The sequence below is a fragment of the Notamacropus eugenii genome, chromosome X (genome assembly GCF_028372415.1).
Source record: "Notamacropus eugenii isolate mMacEug1 chromosome X, mMacEug1.pri_v2, whole genome shotgun sequence".
NCBI classification, from domain to species: domain Eukaryota; kingdom Metazoa; phylum Chordata; class Mammalia; order Diprotodontia; family Macropodidae; genus Notamacropus; species Notamacropus eugenii.
This window is the reverse complement of record NC_092879.1, coordinates 28,555,280-28,573,113: the sequence shown is the minus strand read 5'-3', so window position 1 is coordinate 28,573,113 and position 17,834 is coordinate 28,555,280. Positions and strand designations below refer to the sequence as shown.

Genomic DNA, 17,834 nt, shown 5'->3' with positions numbered 1-17,834 from the left:
TCTCAGTCTCTCTCTCTTTCTTTCCTCGACCCCTCCCGCCAGCCCGAGGAAGGCAGGACTTCCACCCGAGCAGCGTTAACCCTTCCCGTGCCGGCAGCCAGGGAGTTGCGTCGGGAGCCGGGGGGCCAGCTGGAGTGCCTTAGGGAAAGGGCAAGGAGGCCGCCGCCCGCTCAGCAGGGCTCGGGCTCGGGGCGGGGGGCGGCCCGGAACGCTCTCTAGCTCTAAGAGCGGGCCCTGGGAGCTCGGGGCCGCCGGCGAGTCCAGCAGACCCGCAGAGAGGGCCGGGGCCAGCTTGGGTCAGGATCAAAGGAGCCTTCAGAGCTGGAGGGGACGGTCTAACAGCTAATCCCGGGGAGGGGCGGGAGGCACTCAGGCCCCGCCCCTGCTCGCCCCGGCCCGCCCCCCGGCCCGGCCCGGCTGAAGTGGCACGTTCGCGATTGTCCAGGAAGGAGTCGCGGCGGGCTCGAGGGGCCACTTTAACTGCGGCCGCCGCTGCCCTCGGGTGGCTCGTGCGCCGGGGCGGCCGAGGCGAAGCCGGGAGCATGCGGAGCGCTGGGCAGCGGCCGGCCGGGCCCGCACCGCTGTAGCTCACCCGGTCAGCCGAGGGAGGGACCGACAGACGGACGGACGTCCGCAGCCCGCGGCTCCCGTGGAGCACCCGGAGCGGCGGCCCCGGCCCTAGTCGCGCCTGAGCCCAGCTGCCAGCGCTGTGCGGTGCGCTGTGGTAAGGCGCCCCCTCAGCTGATGCGCCCTCCCTGGGCTCGCTCTCGCTCTGTTGGCAGTGTGTGCGGCCCCGCTCCGCACCCTCACCATGGGGCATCCCCCGCTCGAGTTCAGCGACTGCTACCTGGACAGCCCCGATTTCCGCGAGAGGCTCAAATGCTACGAGCAGGAGCTGGAGCGGACCAACAGATTCATCAAAGACGTGATCAAAGACGGTAACTCCCTCATCGGAGCTATGAGAAGTAAGTGACCCTTGCTCCCGGTCTCCTCCACACACACACACACACACACACACACACACACACACACACACACACCTGTCGGGGGTGCCAGCGAGGAGGGGGGCTTCACCTGGAGCTTGCCGATCCAGCCCGAACTCTGCTCACCTCCTTGCGTCCCCTTCGGGAGCGCTGGCCATAAAAGGTCAGTTTCTCCGTTGTATGCCAAGGGATCCCCCCCTCCCTGGCAGATGTCTCGCTCATCCGCCATTCTCGGGGATCTGGGGCCTGGTGACAACAACCTGAACACATGCTTGGTCCCAAAGAAGATTTGTAGAAAGCCTCCGGGATCTAGGGAGTGCTTATCTGGTCCGGAAAGAAAGTCCCCTTCCGATGATGATTTTGATTATGGCTATTGCTTATTGCTATTGTCATGGTTAAGTTTGCAGATGAGCTTGAAGATCGAGAAAAGACCTGGGGAGGTGGGGGCAGGGGCTGCGATCTTCTCCACAAAGTATCCTTTGCCCCAGCAGCATTTGTCTTGAGCTTGCTGGCCTGAAGTCGCAGTCAGTTTTAGCCCAAGTAGGGACACATGGGTTTTCATCTACCGGCTCAGGGCCGAAACAAAAGATATGCCCTTGGATGGGGAAAGATAACGAAGGGAGGATGGGGCTGGAGAACTGGGGGCAGGGGGTCACTCCCTGAAGGAACCTCGCTGTGCCGGCCTTCCTGGATGGTCACAGCTGACTCAGAGGCTTGGAACCGCTGTTTGTGTGTGTGTGTGTGGGGGGGGGGGGGGGGTGTATTTCTGCCTGCTGACGGGAGGCCAGAACGACAGTAAAAATAATAAACATCCCCACCATCGGTTGAGACAGACCCACCCTTTCTGCCAAAGCCTATACCCTGGAGAACGGAGGGCTAAGATTGGGTGGAGCAATCCTTAACTTACTTTCTTCTTGGCTTGAAAATGGATTATGAAATTTAAAACCACTGACAAACATAAATGCTTATAACTTGTTTTTTCTTTTCTCTTTCTTTTTGAGTCAATTGACTTCCCAAATGCCTGTATCTGGGCCCAGTGTGGCTGTCTGAGGGCAGGTGAAGTGGGATTTGCCATGGATGATCGAAAGCACTTAATGCTAGGTTTTCGAAGGCACCTGACATGCTACTTGTGTTTAGCCCTTACCTCTGTGTCACCGTGGGCAAGTTCCTTTCCCCGCTTTGAGCATCAGTTTTCCCCATCTGTAAAATAGGGACAGGATGGTTTGAAATCCTAAGATTGGGGAGTAGAAATAGTGGCAGCCACGTTACTTGTTATTGCTGGTGACCCTTCTCCTGGGAGTCTACAAGCTCCTTTGACTCACTGCTCAAGTAGTCCAAATGGCTTCCAAGTCATTTGGTTGGTTGTGACTGTCTAAGGCTTTATGCAATAGAACCGTGGGTCAGAGCACCTTCCTGGCATCTCCCAGGTGCCCTCCTGGACTTCTAGGACAGGCCCTTGGGTGTGGCCATGCATAATTCAGTTCACCAAAGGTTAAAGAAAGGCATGTTGTTCCAGAAGAGCTGGTAAAGAAGGTGGAGGTGAAGGGCAAGAACATGTGTTTGCTACAGTTGTATATTTATTAATTAGATGGTAGCTTTATTCAATACCTGGAGCCTCTAGCCTCAGAAAGGGACAGGTTATGGGATTCACTAGACTAGAAAACCATAAAAATTGCCTGCTGAGAGGCAACCACTGATCAGGATTATAAACACACCACACTACTTTGAGGGGGAGGAAGAGGATTCCCATCAATGCAGACTTGAAAGGGTTCTTGCAGTCATGTAGTCTAACTCCCTATAAAATGCTTAAATCTAGTCTATAATGTTCTTTAACAAAAAACTGTCCAGCCTCTCCTTCAACTCCCCTAGAGACAGAGGACTCACTATCTCACACGGCAAGTTTATTTCATTTTTGAGACCTCATTTTTAAGTCAGAGTAAAGCCCTTTTTTTTTTTTGACATTCTAGGTGTTATATGCTCTCTCTTAGCCTCTGTCCTCTTCTCCTTCCTTCCCTTCTCTTTCTGTCCTTTCCTCCCTCACCCCTTCTTTCCTGAAACTTGCCGGATCATGTAACCCCAAAATCTATAGATGTGGTTAGAAGAGGCCTGAGAACAGAATGTGGCCAGATGGGCCAACTTGCTAAGGCCTTTGTCCTCTCTGGAGTATGGATGCTGAAAATAGTGGAGGTAGGAAATACACTCCAACCACGAAACCACCCTCCATTTCTCCTGTCAGCTGGAATGGATGTTAAACACCTGCTCTAGCTAGAAGCCCACAGAACTGTTTGGCTTCCCACTCCGATCTTCCTTAAAAATCTCCAAGTCACACAGCTTTAATATATTGCTAAGAATAGCAGTCTCGCTTCAACTTTTAATGATACCTTTTGTTTTAATATCACCTTTATTTTTGGACATGTCCCTTCCCACTCCCCTAACATCCTTTTTGAAAATTTATTTTTTTCTATTATCAAACTTTTTTTCTTTTCCCCTTCTCCAGAAAAAACAAAAGCAAGACCCTTGTAATAATGGAACAGAGTCAAGCAAGACAAATCACCATATTGACCAAAATGTGTGTCTCATTCTCGATATTAATCCACCACTTCTCTGTCAGGTGGTGGGCAACATCCTTCATCACTGGTCCTCCAGAATCATGGTTGAGCATTGCTTTTATCAGAATTGTTAAGTCTTTCAAAATTTTTCAAATTATCCTTTGTAACAAAGCCATTTCTTGCAACAAAGATAAAAAGGGACGGGGAGAGACAGAGACAGAGATAGGCATTTATCAAGTCCAGCCAACACATCCATCACATCTGACAGGATGTGCAATCCCCATAGATTTCCCTCCTTTCCCAAAGAAGGGAGCAAGGTGAATTTTCTCAACTTTTGTTGGAGTCCAAGCTTGGTTATCATAATTTCCCAGCATTCAGGGTTTCTTGTTCTTTCCATTTTCAGTATTGTTATTGTATATATCATTTTCCTGGCTCTGCATCAGTTCATGTTAATCTTCTGATGCTTCTCTGAATACTCTATATTGTCTGGTCTTTACTGCATAATAATATTCTAATATGTTCATGGACAATGATTTATTTAATATTCCCTAATCAATGGGCATTTGCCTTGTTTGTGTTTCTTTGCTACCTCCAAAAAAGGTGCTGTGAATATTTTGGGGAATACAAAACACTTTTTTCTGGCTTTGTTTTCCTTGGGGTACAATAAATTGTGGCACTTTTGGGATTCAGAACTGTGGTTTTATTGATATATTGAATGTCGTGTGAGGGAACTCCCTGTATCAATGCAAATCAACATCATTTTTTTTACCAACTTAACTGTTTTAGAGATTTCCTAGGTCCATTGAGTAGTTTAGTGAAGGGGTGGGGAACCTTTGAGGCCTTTGACTGAATCCAAATTTCATAGACAAAGGGGCACACTTGAGGACCTAGAGAGCCACATGTGGCTTCAAGGCCAGCTGTAGGTTCCCTACCCCTGGTTTAGTGACTTGCCCAAAGTCACATGTACAGAGATAGAAAAGGTAGCCTAGGATTACACAACTAGTAAGTAGAAAAGCCAGAATTTGAACCCAGGACATGGAATTAACCAAAGTTTTTCCTATTCTTCCCCTTTAAGAGGTTGAATTCAATTCAGCAAACATTTATTAAGCTTCTGTTACAGGCAAGGCAAAAGGTCCAGTCTGTATATGAGAAGGCGATAAAATCCTAAGATCAGCACCTGGAGACTGCTTTCAGGGCCGCCCCCTCCAAAACAATCTTTACAATTAGTTTGTGTGCATGTGTCCACGAGACCATTTTGGCATTTAGAATCTGGCATTAGAAATCAGAATTACTAAAGGTTTTTATGAAACCAACCATGGAGCTGCAATGGGTAAATGTTCCGTGGTGCCAGTAAAACTTGGCACATGACATTGGTAAAACCCGGCAGCTGTCTTTCTTTCAATCCTGAACCTCAGGGAAATTTCATTTATTTATTTATTTTTATTTATCTCCTCCTTGATGGAGGCTGATTTTTGTGTAACCTGTAGATGAGGTTTCACTCCTAACAGAGTGTAAGTATGGAGATTTGCTACCTAGGAGGCATGAGACCTGCATTCTGTTCTGAATACCTATGAATTTGCTGTATGTTCTTGGGTAAGTTGTTTCTTCCCTGGGCCTCTTCAAATCTGTACAAATGAGAGAACTGGACTAAATGACTTATAAGGTTCTTTCCAGCTCTGACATTCTGTGTTTCTAAGGCCCCTCCCAGTTGACAGTCCCTGTTCTAAGGACCCATCCAGCTATGACACTCCATATTTCTAAGGGTCCTCCCAGCTCTGACATTCTGTGTTTCTAAGGCCCCTCCTAGCCATGACATTCCCTATTCTAACAGCCCTCCCAGCTATAATATTCTTTGCTCTAAGGGCCCTCCCAACTATGACATTCTCTATTTTAAAGTCTGTTTCACCCTTTGCCTTTAGTCATTTTAAGTAGAGTAAAACCCTGGGCTAATGCTACCAAAAGAAACTCCCTTGTCCTTAGTAAACTTCCATCTAGTTGGTGCTTGGGGGATAGAGAGGCCTATAGAAATTGGTTCTCATTTTACAGAGGAGGAAACTGAGGCCTAGGGACATGGCAAGACACATAAAAGCATTGGCTCTGCAGTGAAAAAATCTGGGATCCTTTATCTCATATGAGATAACAGTCTGTTAATGAGCTTTCCTTCTTTATTTGGGCATATTTTCCTCTGGTCTCCTTGCTCTTTTTCTAACAAACTGAATGTATCACCTTCCGTGGGGAGCAGGGTAATGTGTAGGCGAGGGGTAAATGCTTGACTTGGGATGTACCAATATGACCCCCCCCCCCCCCCTTCTCTCCAAGGAACAGTCTCAAAGAGACTTGGCTAGAGCAGTGGTGGCAAATTCAATAGAAATGGCTAAACCATGTACAAGGTGACTTAGGAAAGCCGTAGAGCAACTGTATTCTTTTGTATTTTATTTATTTTGTTAAATATTTCCCAATTACATTTGAGTCTGATTCTGGAGGCCAATGTATGGTACCTTTGACCCAGAGCCACACAGCCAGGATGCATCAAAGGTGGGACCTGAACCCAGGTCTTAACTGACTTTTTATCCACCAGAAGTACTAGTTAGATGATTAAAAAATGTCTCCACTCTGAGAGTTTGGAGATGACTGCCTTCTTGATCTCTCTGTCTCTCTGCCCTGTCTCTCTCTGTGTTCCTCTGTTTTTCTACTCTGTTTCTCTATCCCTCTGTCTGTCCATCCTTCTGTTTCTCTCTGTCCCTTCCTCTGTCCCTGTGTCCTTCTCTCTGGATGTCTCTCTGTCCCTCTGTCCCTTTGTCTGTCCCTCTGTCTATCCCTCTGGCTGGCCCTCTGACCCTTTATATATTCTGACTGTCCCTCTGTCCCTCTGTCCAGGCCTCTGTCTCTGTCCCCCCCTCATCCCTTGCTGGATTCTCCATCTTCCTTGTTGTGTTGTGAATATTTGCCTGCTGTTGTATAGCATAGATGACATGCTCCTGCATACATGGATTCTTTACAAGGAAACCACCACAATTCTGTTGCCTCGGAATTATGCTACAACCTTGAAAAGCCTGGGAAGTTGAGTTCTACTTTTGGATGTGCCACAAACTGTGTGATCTTGGGACAAATCATTTCTCTTGAGCCTCAGTTTCCTTATCTGGGAAAGGGGTACTGCCATTGTTGCTCTGCCCTGTCCCGGGAGGGTGGTGGTGTGTGGCTGTGAAGATGCATTAAGGTAGAGGGGCCTGGAATGAGCTGTGATTTCATTGGAAGGCTACCCTCTATCAGCACAGGTGACACCCCATGTACTACTTGACGGACAGAATCAGAGAACTGCTACAGTGAAAAGGAATTTGCCCTGCAGCAGCCCGTCTACTAAGGGTGTTCTCCGAACGTAGCCAACCTGTGTTCTGGTGCTGGAGACAGACATCCATCACCAGCCCTATACAGTTGTCCCTTCCATGTTGTAGGGGGATCTCTGTGATCTGGAAAATCCCCGTAAAAGTTTTTGGCCCTGCCTCTGTAGCAGACAAGAAGTCGGAATCTTTTTTTTTTCTTTTATGAGGTATTTGCAGTACCTTATTGTAAAAACTGGGTTTATATTATACAATACTATACATATATTTTATGCATTTCTGAGTTTCTGAATTTTTCTGTGTGGTCTGCGGCTTCCACAAAACTTTCCAAATTCCCATTTCATTTCTTAGGCTGAGTTGGGACTTATTGAAGTCATGATGGGGAAAGTGGTGATGTGGAGAGGATAACTGTACTCGAAACCTTTCTGGGTTCTTAGGACCTGCTTGTCCAGGGGTGGGGAACCTACAACCTTGAGGTCACATGTGGTCTTCTAGGTCCTCGGGTGCGGCCTTTTGACTAAGTCCAAGTTTTACAGAAAAACTCCTTTTGTTAAGGGGATTTGTTCTGTGAAGTTTGGATTCAGTCAAAGGGCTGGGCTTGAGGACCTAGAGGGCCACATGTGGCCTCGAGGCTGCAGGCTCCCCAACCCTGTTTAGGCCTTACCCATTTCTGACCTAGCCCTTGAAAGCCCAAGTTCACCTCTGTGCCACAGTGAAGGAATGTAAGCAGAGTTGGATGGGGGCGGGGCATTTACGTGCCCCAGGAAAGTCTTCAGCATTGCTTATTAAAATAGTGGCTACCAGCACAATGTATTTAGTGTCCATTGGAGACTTTGAGCCTTAATTGTACCACATGTAATTTATCTTATCCCAATAAAAATTGAAAGCATCATGGGTCTAAAGCTGGAAGGGACTGCAGAGGTCATCAGACCCAAACCCCTCATTTTATAGAGGAGGAAACTGAGGCTCATGGAGGGGAAAGGACTTGCCTGAGATCACACATAATACCATAGATCTAGAGTAGCCCAATTTCATCATTTTACAGGGGAGGAAACTGAGGCCCAAGGAAGTGGCATCTCCCTGCTAGGGCACAGTGAAAGGACCTAAAATCCTCCTTCTGATGTCTACTGCTTGTGTGACCCTAGGCATACAAAGTCATTTACCCTCTCTGAGACTCAATCTGAGACTGAGTAGCCTCTGAGATCCAGCTAGGTGGCCAGGCCTGGAATCAGGAAGACCTGAGCTCAAATCCAGCCTCAGGCACTTCCCAGCTGTGTGACTCTGGACAAGTTGCTTCATCCTGTTTGCCTCAATTTTCTCATCTGTAAAATGAGCTGGAGAAGGAAATGGTGAACCACTCCAGGATCTTTGCCAAGGAAACCCCAAATGGAGTGAGACGCAACTAAGGAGCAACAACACATGTTACATGTATTCTGCCAGTGAACCTTATTTGACTACATGAGTAGCCTCTTCTCTTCTTTCTGGACATCCGAAGTTAGCCTGGTCATTGGCCTGATTGGCCTGGCACTCCTGCAATGACCACCCTTAGATCCCAACCTGCAGTGACAGCCCTGAATTTGCACATGATCCAGACTGGTTCTCATTGTCTCTAACTCTCACTCTGTCACGCTCTTGGAGGTGCTTTGGTTCCCTTGGGATGTCCCCAGCTGAAATATCAAGGGGTGGCCCATGGATTCAGCTCACTCTCCCACCTCCAAATTGTTGATGTCACTAGCTTGCTTTCCCTTGAGCTGTGGGAAAGGGGCGGGGTCCTCAGAAATGCACTGGCTCACAGGCACAAGCCAGACAGATGTTTTTCTTTGTTTTCCTTTGCCCCAGAGGAAAAAAAAACAAAACATAACCAGTTGTGTAAGTCCCATGCTACAAACCACTGATTACTGATAGTCTAGGGGACCTTGGGTTTGAGTCCTGGTGTATTGATCCACTTTGGTTCTCTTGTCCAATGCACCCATCTTTTCCAATCTTTTTTCAGACCACCATAATAAGTGAGGAATATAGCATGCCCTTCAAGGGATTCTTGAGGTCCTTCAACTTGAAGAAGGCAATTTTCCTAGAGGGCTCTGGGACAGGTCAGGACTGGCTATGGCATATCGCATGCATTGCTCATCGAGCATTTCCCCTCATGTGATGGGCATGCAGCCCTCAGGACACTGAACTGTTCCTCAGCTAGTCATTCCTCCCTGGAGAGTTTACTGAAGGTGAGTTTCTCCAGATCTACTGATAGAATCTCAGCTCTCTGAGGGCAGGGACTGCACAGAGTAGGCCATTAATAAATGCTTTTCAATAAGACCCCAAATAAATGGGTTGACTGAGTTGGTAAGCTAGTGCCTCTTGTATAATTTTTGCCACCACTGGCCTTTCTCCTCCTCCAAGCGTCTACCTGGAAGGAATGACTTATGGATCAGAGATTCAGAGTTGGAAGGGATCTTTGAGGCCATTGGGTCCAATCCTTTTGTTTTACTGATGACCAGATAAGGAAGTTGAGGTATAGAAGCCTTAAGTGATTTGCTTAGGGTTACATAGTTCATAAGTGTGGGAGGTGGGATATGAACCCGGGTCTTCCTGCCTCTAAGTCTAGTGCTCTGGTCACTATGCCATGCTGACTACCTTAGCTTATCCAGGTGGCTAAGTATTATGTCCTTCATTGTGCCCATCCCATTCTTCCAGTACTCTAAATTGACTGGTGTTGGTATCAATCTGCGCCAGCACTCTGTAGATGCATATTAGGTCTAGACACACCAAGGTTGTGGCCTGAACCTTTCTAATGCCCATGACTTCCCTTGGGAACTTCAAGGTCACCCAGGTATAGTGCCCAGATGGGTAGGTCTCATTCCCTCCACAGATGCCTAACCTACTAGTAAGTAGGTTAGGTACAGCTTATAAATCTATAATTATCCTTTCCACATCGCAGGAGTTTGGAAAATCCCCATAAAATATTTTGACTCTCCTTTTGTACCAGAGAAGAATTCAGAATTATTATGGCATTAAAAGATAACTATATTGATGCTATACAATACTATACATATATTTATATGCATTTCTGAGTTTCTAAACTTTTTCTGTGTTGTCTACTGGCCTTCATGTGACATCTGTGGCTTCTGCAAAACTCCTCCCAAATTCCCATTTAATTTATTTTTTTTAATGTTCTTTAAAAATTATTTTATTTGTTTTCAGTTTTCTACAATTACTTCCATATATCTTAGATGTTTTCCCCCTCTCTCCCTTCCCCCCCTTCTTCCCCTCCTTCCCTACTCCCTCCCCGAGATGGCATGCAATCTTATATAGGTTCTACATATATATTCTTATTAAATACATTTTCACCTTAGGCATGTTGCTTAGAAGAATTAAAATGAATGGAAGAAACCATAAAACAAAACAAAATAAAACACAGCACAAGAGAAAATGATCTGCTTCATTCTGCAATCCAGTTCCATAGTTCTTTCTCTGGATGTGGAAGGCATTTTGCCTCTAGTCCATTGGAAATTTTTTAGGTCCTTGCATTGCTGTGAAGGACTAAGTCTACCAGAAAAATTCCTCGCACATTGTGGTTTTGTGCACAAAGTTCTCCTGGTTCTGCTCCTTTCACTCAGCCCCATTTAATTTCTTATACCCATCTGTGATATACCTAAATTGTGATGGGGAAAGTCATCATGTGGAAGGGAGAGCTGTAATTCCTAAAATGACTCGAATACAATGATCACTTGAGGCCCCACTGTCTAGTGCTGCAGGCCATTCCCTGCACTGTTTACTCACTGTTAGATGGCTACTGTGAGTGTAGGTACAAAGGATTCTGGGACAGTGGGGCAGGCTTTGAGATCTGGGGCTAGAGAATTGTGATCTCAACTCTGTGGCACACTGCTTCCTGGGATACAGGCTTCTCTGACCAAGGTCTTTTGTCATCTTGCTCTCATTTCTCCTGGGTCTCTCCTGGTCTCTCTGGCATTGATGTATGGCATTCCAACCCCCCTGCTCCCACAGTCTACCTTTCATCCTCCCCAGGCCTCTAGCACAAGATGGGATCTTAAACTATTAAACTCCACATGACATGTAAACATGTCTTCTATAATGGCATAAGATAGCAGAATAACTCTGGTGTATCCAGGAAGCATGAGGAGGCATTTGGGGAAAATTTGGGGGAGGTTATTCTAGTTAGCTCCCCATGGTGACAACCTTTAAGGTACCACATCTTGGGGGCTGCAGAGAGTTGGTTAGGAAAGGGAATGGGATAAGCAAATTCTCATCCTATTTCCCACCATCAAATGAGACGATATTTCTAAAGTGCTTAATAACAGGTGCTTAATAAATACTTATTTCCCTCCCCTACCTTGATGTATGCTCTACTACTCTTCTCCTATACTTTTGTTTGAATGTCACCCTATTGACTAAAATACTTTCCTATCCTATCTTTACCGACTGAAATCCACGAAGTCAACAAGCATTTATTTACTATATGGTTTCTATGTGCTGTGTACTGGGCTTAATGTTGGGGATACAACCAAATGGCCCCTGCCCTCAAGGACCTTGCATTCTGATGGGAGAGATAATATGTACATGTATAGGTCCATGTGAGGTACATACCGAGCAGAAGGAAGATGATCTTAGAGTCTAGCAGCTAAGGGAACCAAATGAAGCCATCTGTAGAAGACACTGTTTGAGCTGAGTCTTGAAGGAAGATGGGGATTCTAAGAAGTAAGAGCATCCTAGGTGATGGAGAAAGGCACAGCCAGTGCAAAGAGAAGGAGATGGGAGATAGAGTATATGAGGAACAGTGAATTGGCCAGTGTGACTAGACCATAGAGTGCATGGGGTGAGATGGGCACAGGGATTGGTAAAAAGACTGAAAAGATAGGAAGGGACCAGGTTGTGAAGAACTTTAAATGCCAAATAGAGAAATTTGTATTTTATCCTAAAGGTACTATGAGGCTGAAAGCTTTCCTTGGCATTCCTCCCCCAAGTCAGAAATGTTCTTTCCTTCGGCACTTTTGTTTTTTATCTCTCTCATGCACATGTATTATTATGGTTATTTGGCATGTATCACACTGGATTGGCAGCTCCATTTGGGCAGGGACCAGGTCTGGTTTCATCTGGGTCTCTTTGTCAGTGTGGTGCATGGTGGTCTAAATTCAGTAGGTATTTGGTTTGTGCTTCTTGATGCAAAGGTTTGGCATTCCTTTCTAACCATTCCAAACCTGTTGTTTTAGAAGCTGCTTTGGATTGGCTCATGTACTAGGAGAGGTCATCCAATCAGACCATGAATCGGTGAAGGCCCATTTATCATCTTCTTGGCTTCCTTTTTGTGGCTTGATTTTGTTTATTATGCCTAGCCCAGAAGTCCTATTTCATCTGCCATCTGGTTCTGGAATTTGCTCTTCCATTGAGTTTCTAAGCTGCTTGGAAACAGTTTTCTGAGCTTGTTTTTCCTTAAGTACTCCCTCCATCCCTCCACACACCCCTAGTCTTCCATCCTTGGTCTGATTCTCTTCAGGGGTAAGGTGACAACTGACCTGGCATGCAGGCTTGCTTGGTGAACATTGGGGAGCACTCTGGCCTGGAAGGGACTGTGCCCAATGAGGTATGACCAGTGGAAGCTGGAGAGGACACAAGAGACTTGGTGGTTAAGACAAGTTAGCTAGAAATGAGAGCCCCTCTGCCTCTGAGCTAGTCTAGCAAGGAATTTGGGGGTTTGCCTGGCTCCCAGAAGCAGCACTAAGCATGCCCTGACATCACCTTTCTAAGAATGTTGGTGATGCTTATGGCTCTATTTGCCATCTTCTTCAGTCACCCTCTCCTTCACAAGGTACACCTGGTTGGGGGCAAGTAGGGATTCTTTCTTTCCATCAAGGAAATGTGCAAGTGGATTATGATGTCATCAAGAGAGGAGTTTCACTTCACCTTGATTGATGATGCTACAGTGAGCATTCCCCAACCCTTAGTACTTGGGCGGAACATCTAGGGCCTTTGCCTCCTCCTGCTTGTGATCAGGCCTCTGCCACCATCATTGTGAAGGGGAAGAGATGGATGGGGAGAGGAAGATGCCACCTCCTCCCCCTGCTTTCATCTCATCTACCATTGCTGACCTTCAAGAACCAGTATCACGTCCTACCCCAGAACTCAACAACCTGGCCCACTGTGGACCTGACACGATAGTGTCATCACTGTTCCTCGTCCCTTAGATCTCTGTCTCTGCTGGAAATAACAACAGCCACTATTGTGGAGAGCCAGAGAGAGGAAGTGGGCAGAGGCCCAGTCTGTGGCCACAGTGGAGAGGAAGCTCCCTAAGCTCTGTTGTTACTGAGTCATTAAGAAAGAGGATTCCTAAGTTTAGGAAGTGGATGCTTTGGTTGGCTGATTTTAGTAGCTAATAACTGAAAAATGAGTGAGAATCTTTAACGCAATCTGACTGTGGTCCATTCCTAGAGCTTTCTTTTGGCTCTATTAGCAAGATAATTTGTGCCATGTACAGGCTTCATTTCCTTGTCAGTACCCTGAAGGATAGTAACACGTAAAAGACCTCCCCAGTAGATTGTTGTATGGAATGCAATCTATCAACAGGAATTGTCTTTGGCATCATGGTCATTGATCACTGTGATTCTGTTTTTTCTGTACAATCTCATTGCCAGAAGGGGCCTTATAGACTGACAAGTCTAGCCTCTTCCTCTTCCTCTTCCCAGGTAGGGAAAGGGAGTTACCCAGGGTCACACATCTAGTCAGAAGCGGAGCCAGGATTGGAACAGAGGCCTTCCGTTTCCAGATGCCAAGCTCTTTTCTGTGCTGTCTATACCGTGGCCAGATTGTCTGAGCACTTCTCTCTGAGGATGATAGTGTTTCATTCTCCCTTTCAAATGGTTTGGTTGACAGAAATGGAGTGACTTGGTGGGAGGTAAGCTTTCGATCCACTCTTCCTTCTCCATTTCTGGGCTCAGCTACTTGGCCAGTGGAACAGGCTAGTTGTAATCTAATTACTGTGCAGCTGGGTTTCTTCCTGGGTGAATGGAGAATAGTGATATGTCACTGCCGAGACACCTGCCCCCTTTGTTCCATGTCTCATACTTCCTCCTCAGCTGGGTGGTTTGAGATCCTCTGCCAGGCCATTGGCCTGGGTATTTATCACATGCAGTTGTCAGTCCCATGGTGGATATTGGGAGAGAGTCAGAGGCTCCCCAAATGGCTTTTCTTTTTCCAGAAACGAAATACTGCAGTATAAGACTTTCAAATGTGGCAGCCCACAGACCTAGAAATGGAGTCAGTACCTACTAGTTTGGAAACTTGGAGCCTTGTTTGAGCAAGAGGCAGGAGGGACACATAGCTTCCAACTCTCTCTGGAGCCATGCTGTCGTGGAAAACCCTTTCCCTGGGAGTGGAAAAATTTGTATTATGTGTGTGGCAATTGACAGCTGGAGCCTAATCCTGGATTGACACTCCTTCTGCATTCATTACTAGGTAGGGATAAAAACACATTGGTGTCCTTGCTAAGCTGCTGCTTGGAAATTTGCCTATTTGATTGGACTGGACCTGTGATTACAGTGATGGAGGGAACTCCGAGGAAGAAAATTCCCTCTCCCAATGCAGACCAGTACCTGCTCCGCAGTTTAGAGCCTAGGGAGATACCAGAGGCACTGAGTGGTTGAGTGAAATTGCCCAGTGTCACACAAGTCAGTATAAGTTAGAGGTAGGGCTCAAACCCAGGGCTTCCTGGTTCTAAGGCCAGCTCTCTATCCACTAGGCCATACTGCTTCTTAAATTTTGTTGAGTCTCAAGAATGGGAACCAATGTTGATGAAAACAAGTTCCCCTATCATCATTGAACTGAATTTCATAGAGTTCTAGATCTAGAGTTGGAAGGGTCCTCAGAGGCCATGGAGTCCACCCCCCTTGTTTTACAGGGGAGGAGACTGAGGCCCACAGAGGAGAAATGACTTGCCCAAAGTAATTTGGTACTAAGTAGCAGAGCCAAGGTTCCAACTCTGTTCCTTAGATTCCAAACCAAGCACAGTTTCTACTCTACTCTATTGTCCCCTATGAGTTTATGAATGACTCGTGTGTCAATAGTGCAGCTGCCAGAGCTATCACTATTGAATTCTGTTGCCTCAGAGCCATGGCAGCAACTCCTTGTGGCCTGGTTCCATCACTTTCTTCCCCACTGCTTGGATCCCCAGTTTACTTTTCTCTTTTTTCCTCGTCTGCCCTCAATTCCAGTGGCTGCATTTAAAGTCTCCAATAGCACTGATCTAGGAATAGGGGTCTGCCTTCTCCCCATGCTTTTATGGAGGGGAGGTGTGCTCCTGATATCCAAATTGTGACTTGGAACCCCTCTTTCCATAAAAGTAATGTTTATGGCATAAAATTTTGTACTCAAGTAGTATCTCCATTTTGAGCTGATTATAGTACATGGTGTAAGATGTTGGTCCAAAACTAATTTCTGCCAAACTTTTTTCCAATTCTCCCAGTTCTTAGAAACAAAGTTTAAAAGGTTATTAATAGTTCAGTGCTGTTGTTATAGCTATATTATGGGCTAAATAGACCTTAATGTGCTGTCCTAGCAACCTAACTGCCATTTATAGTATTTATGTTTTGGCCCAACTTGTCATCACATGCCTCTGCGTACTTTTCTGCTGTTCCGTATACCTTCAGTGCTTTCTCCCCTTTCATGTCTGTATTTTGAAAAGATTTCAGTAAACCCATGATCTCTTTGGTGTGGGTACTACCTCTCCTGGTACATATCTCAGTGTGCCCACTTTTCAGCCTGTGGGATCCTTGCCCTTGTTTTCCTGTAAACCTCCCATAAAATCATAAAGACATCAGTGGCTGACCTTTGCCTGAAAAAGAAGTCCCTCTTCTTTTTTAAAATAGTATTTTATTTTTTCCCCAAGTATATAGAAAGACGATTTTTAACATTCATTTTAATAAAATTTTGAGTTCCAAATTTTTCTCCCTCTTTCCCCTCTAGAAGTCCCTCTTTAAAGTGGCCAACAAGTGGTCATCCAGCCTTTCTTTGAAGACCTATAGTAAGAGGGAAGTCACTTCTTCTTATGGCAGTCCCTTCCACATTGAGATGGTTCTAAATATTAGGAATGATCAACCCAATGTGCTGGTTCTTTGAATATACAGTGGATGCCCATGTAGCACTTGATATGTGCACCTGTTAATCCTTACTCTCACTATGGGACTGGTCCCCTCCTTTTCCAGTTATTCATGTCCTTGGTGTCTCTTATACCACTTCTTATGTACAGTTAGGTCTTGATGAGTGTGGTAAATGAATATTGTAAGATGTCTTCAGGTATTCAAATTTACTTTATTTAGAGTTGGATTATATAAAATGTGGTCACTGGTTCTAGCCTGATGGAAATATGCAGTGTGAACTTGAATAATGGAATCACTTCTTGGGATCCATTATTCGAACTCATCAGGACTTAGCCAGACCAGTCACCACTGGCAATATTCTCCAGCCTGTTAACACCCATCATGCATTTCCCTTTGGATCACCTAAAATGAATATTCTCCCGAGATCCTGGTGTTCTGTGACTTACAGCCATATGGCATCCTCAGGAGAATACTGGTACTAAAAATATGGACTTCTGTGGCTGGGAGTTTAGAATCATTGAAACCATTGATTTCTGCAATACAAATCAGTCTTTTCCTTCTCCTTTAGCATTTTGTCCATCTGTAGTACTTGTCCAAAAAACGAATCCTTATTGATCCAGTTCAAATGCTACCTCCTCTATGAAGCCTTCCTTCATAGAAAGGCCCCAAACTCACCCATGATTGATTGAAAGCAGGCAGAGAATATTGGCACATGTTCTATGTATCCCGTCAGGAAAGACAGCTCTGAGCATGCTCATGCTCATTAAACTACAATGGATTTCCTCCCATTTCTCTTGTTAATTTCCTTTTCTTCCTTCAGTTGCCACCTCCTTCATGAATCTCCTGGGTCCCCTAGTACTCTTCCTCTTTTGATCTCTCATGTCACTCTGTGCGAATCCCATGTGCTTATCATAGTCTAACTTACAAAGAGCCAAAAGTTCTAATGCTTACACTATTATTTCTTTATTTTTGTTGTTGAGTCGTTTAAGTTGTGGCTGACTCTCCATGACCCCATTTGGGGTTTCCTTGGCAGAGATACTGGAGTGATTTGCCATTTCCTTCTCCAGCTCACTTTACAGATAAGGAGACTGAGGCAAATAAGGTAAAGTGACTTGCCTGGGGTTACACAGTTAGGAAGTGTCTGAGGCCAGATTTGAACTCACAAAGATGGATCTTACTGACTCTAGACCTGGCGCTCTGTCCACTATGGTGACGTCTAGCTTCCTCTTACCTCTCGATGCATTGGTACAGTGGGATGAGCACTAGCTCTGGAGTCAAAAGACTTGTGCTCAAATCCTGAATTTGGTGATACCTGGGTGAACTTGGGCAAGTCACTTCCCCTCCCTGGGTCTCAGTTTCCTCATCTGTAAAATAAGGGGTTTGACTAGATAGCCTCTTCCAACTCTAGGTTTACAGTCCTGTAACCTTCATTTGTTATAGAAAGGAAAAAATCCCAAGCATTTATTACATGCCTACTATGTGCCAAACCTTGCATTAAGCACTTTAAAAATACTATTTCATTTGATTGTCTCAACAACCCTGGGAGATAGGTACTATTATAACCCATTTTAGAGGTGAGGAAATGGAGGCAGACAGAGGTGATGTGACTTGCCCAGAGTACATGGCTAGTGTCTGAGACTAGATTTAACTCAGCTCAAGATATTTGTGTACAAGTCCCTTTCCTCCCCCCAGATCCTTCCTTCATATATGTGTAAAAGCTTATGAACCTCTTGAAGACAAGGACTGTACCATCTTTCATCTTTTCATCTTCTTCAGTGCCTAACACAGGATGTTGAGGAGGGCAGTGTGGTGTGGTGGATGGAGTCCTAGACTATAAATAAGGAGAGCTGGGGTAGAGACTTG

At 45.7% G+C, this 17,834-nt stretch overlaps 1 protein-coding gene across 1 annotated transcript in view; it reads left to right on the top strand.

Annotated features, from left to right (window-relative positions):
• Positions 1-466: 466 nt before the first annotated feature.
• The window catches only part of OPHN1 (oligophrenin 1), a 292,555-nt gene continuing 275,187 nt past the window's right edge, over positions 467-17,834 (top strand). Inside the window, exon 1 of the mRNA XM_072626106.1 lies at positions 467-965. Within this exon, the coding sequence (XP_072482207.1) occupies positions 812-965 (154 nt within the window). The 5' untranslated portion in view covers positions 467-811. The remainder of the gene's footprint in view (positions 966-17,834) is intronic.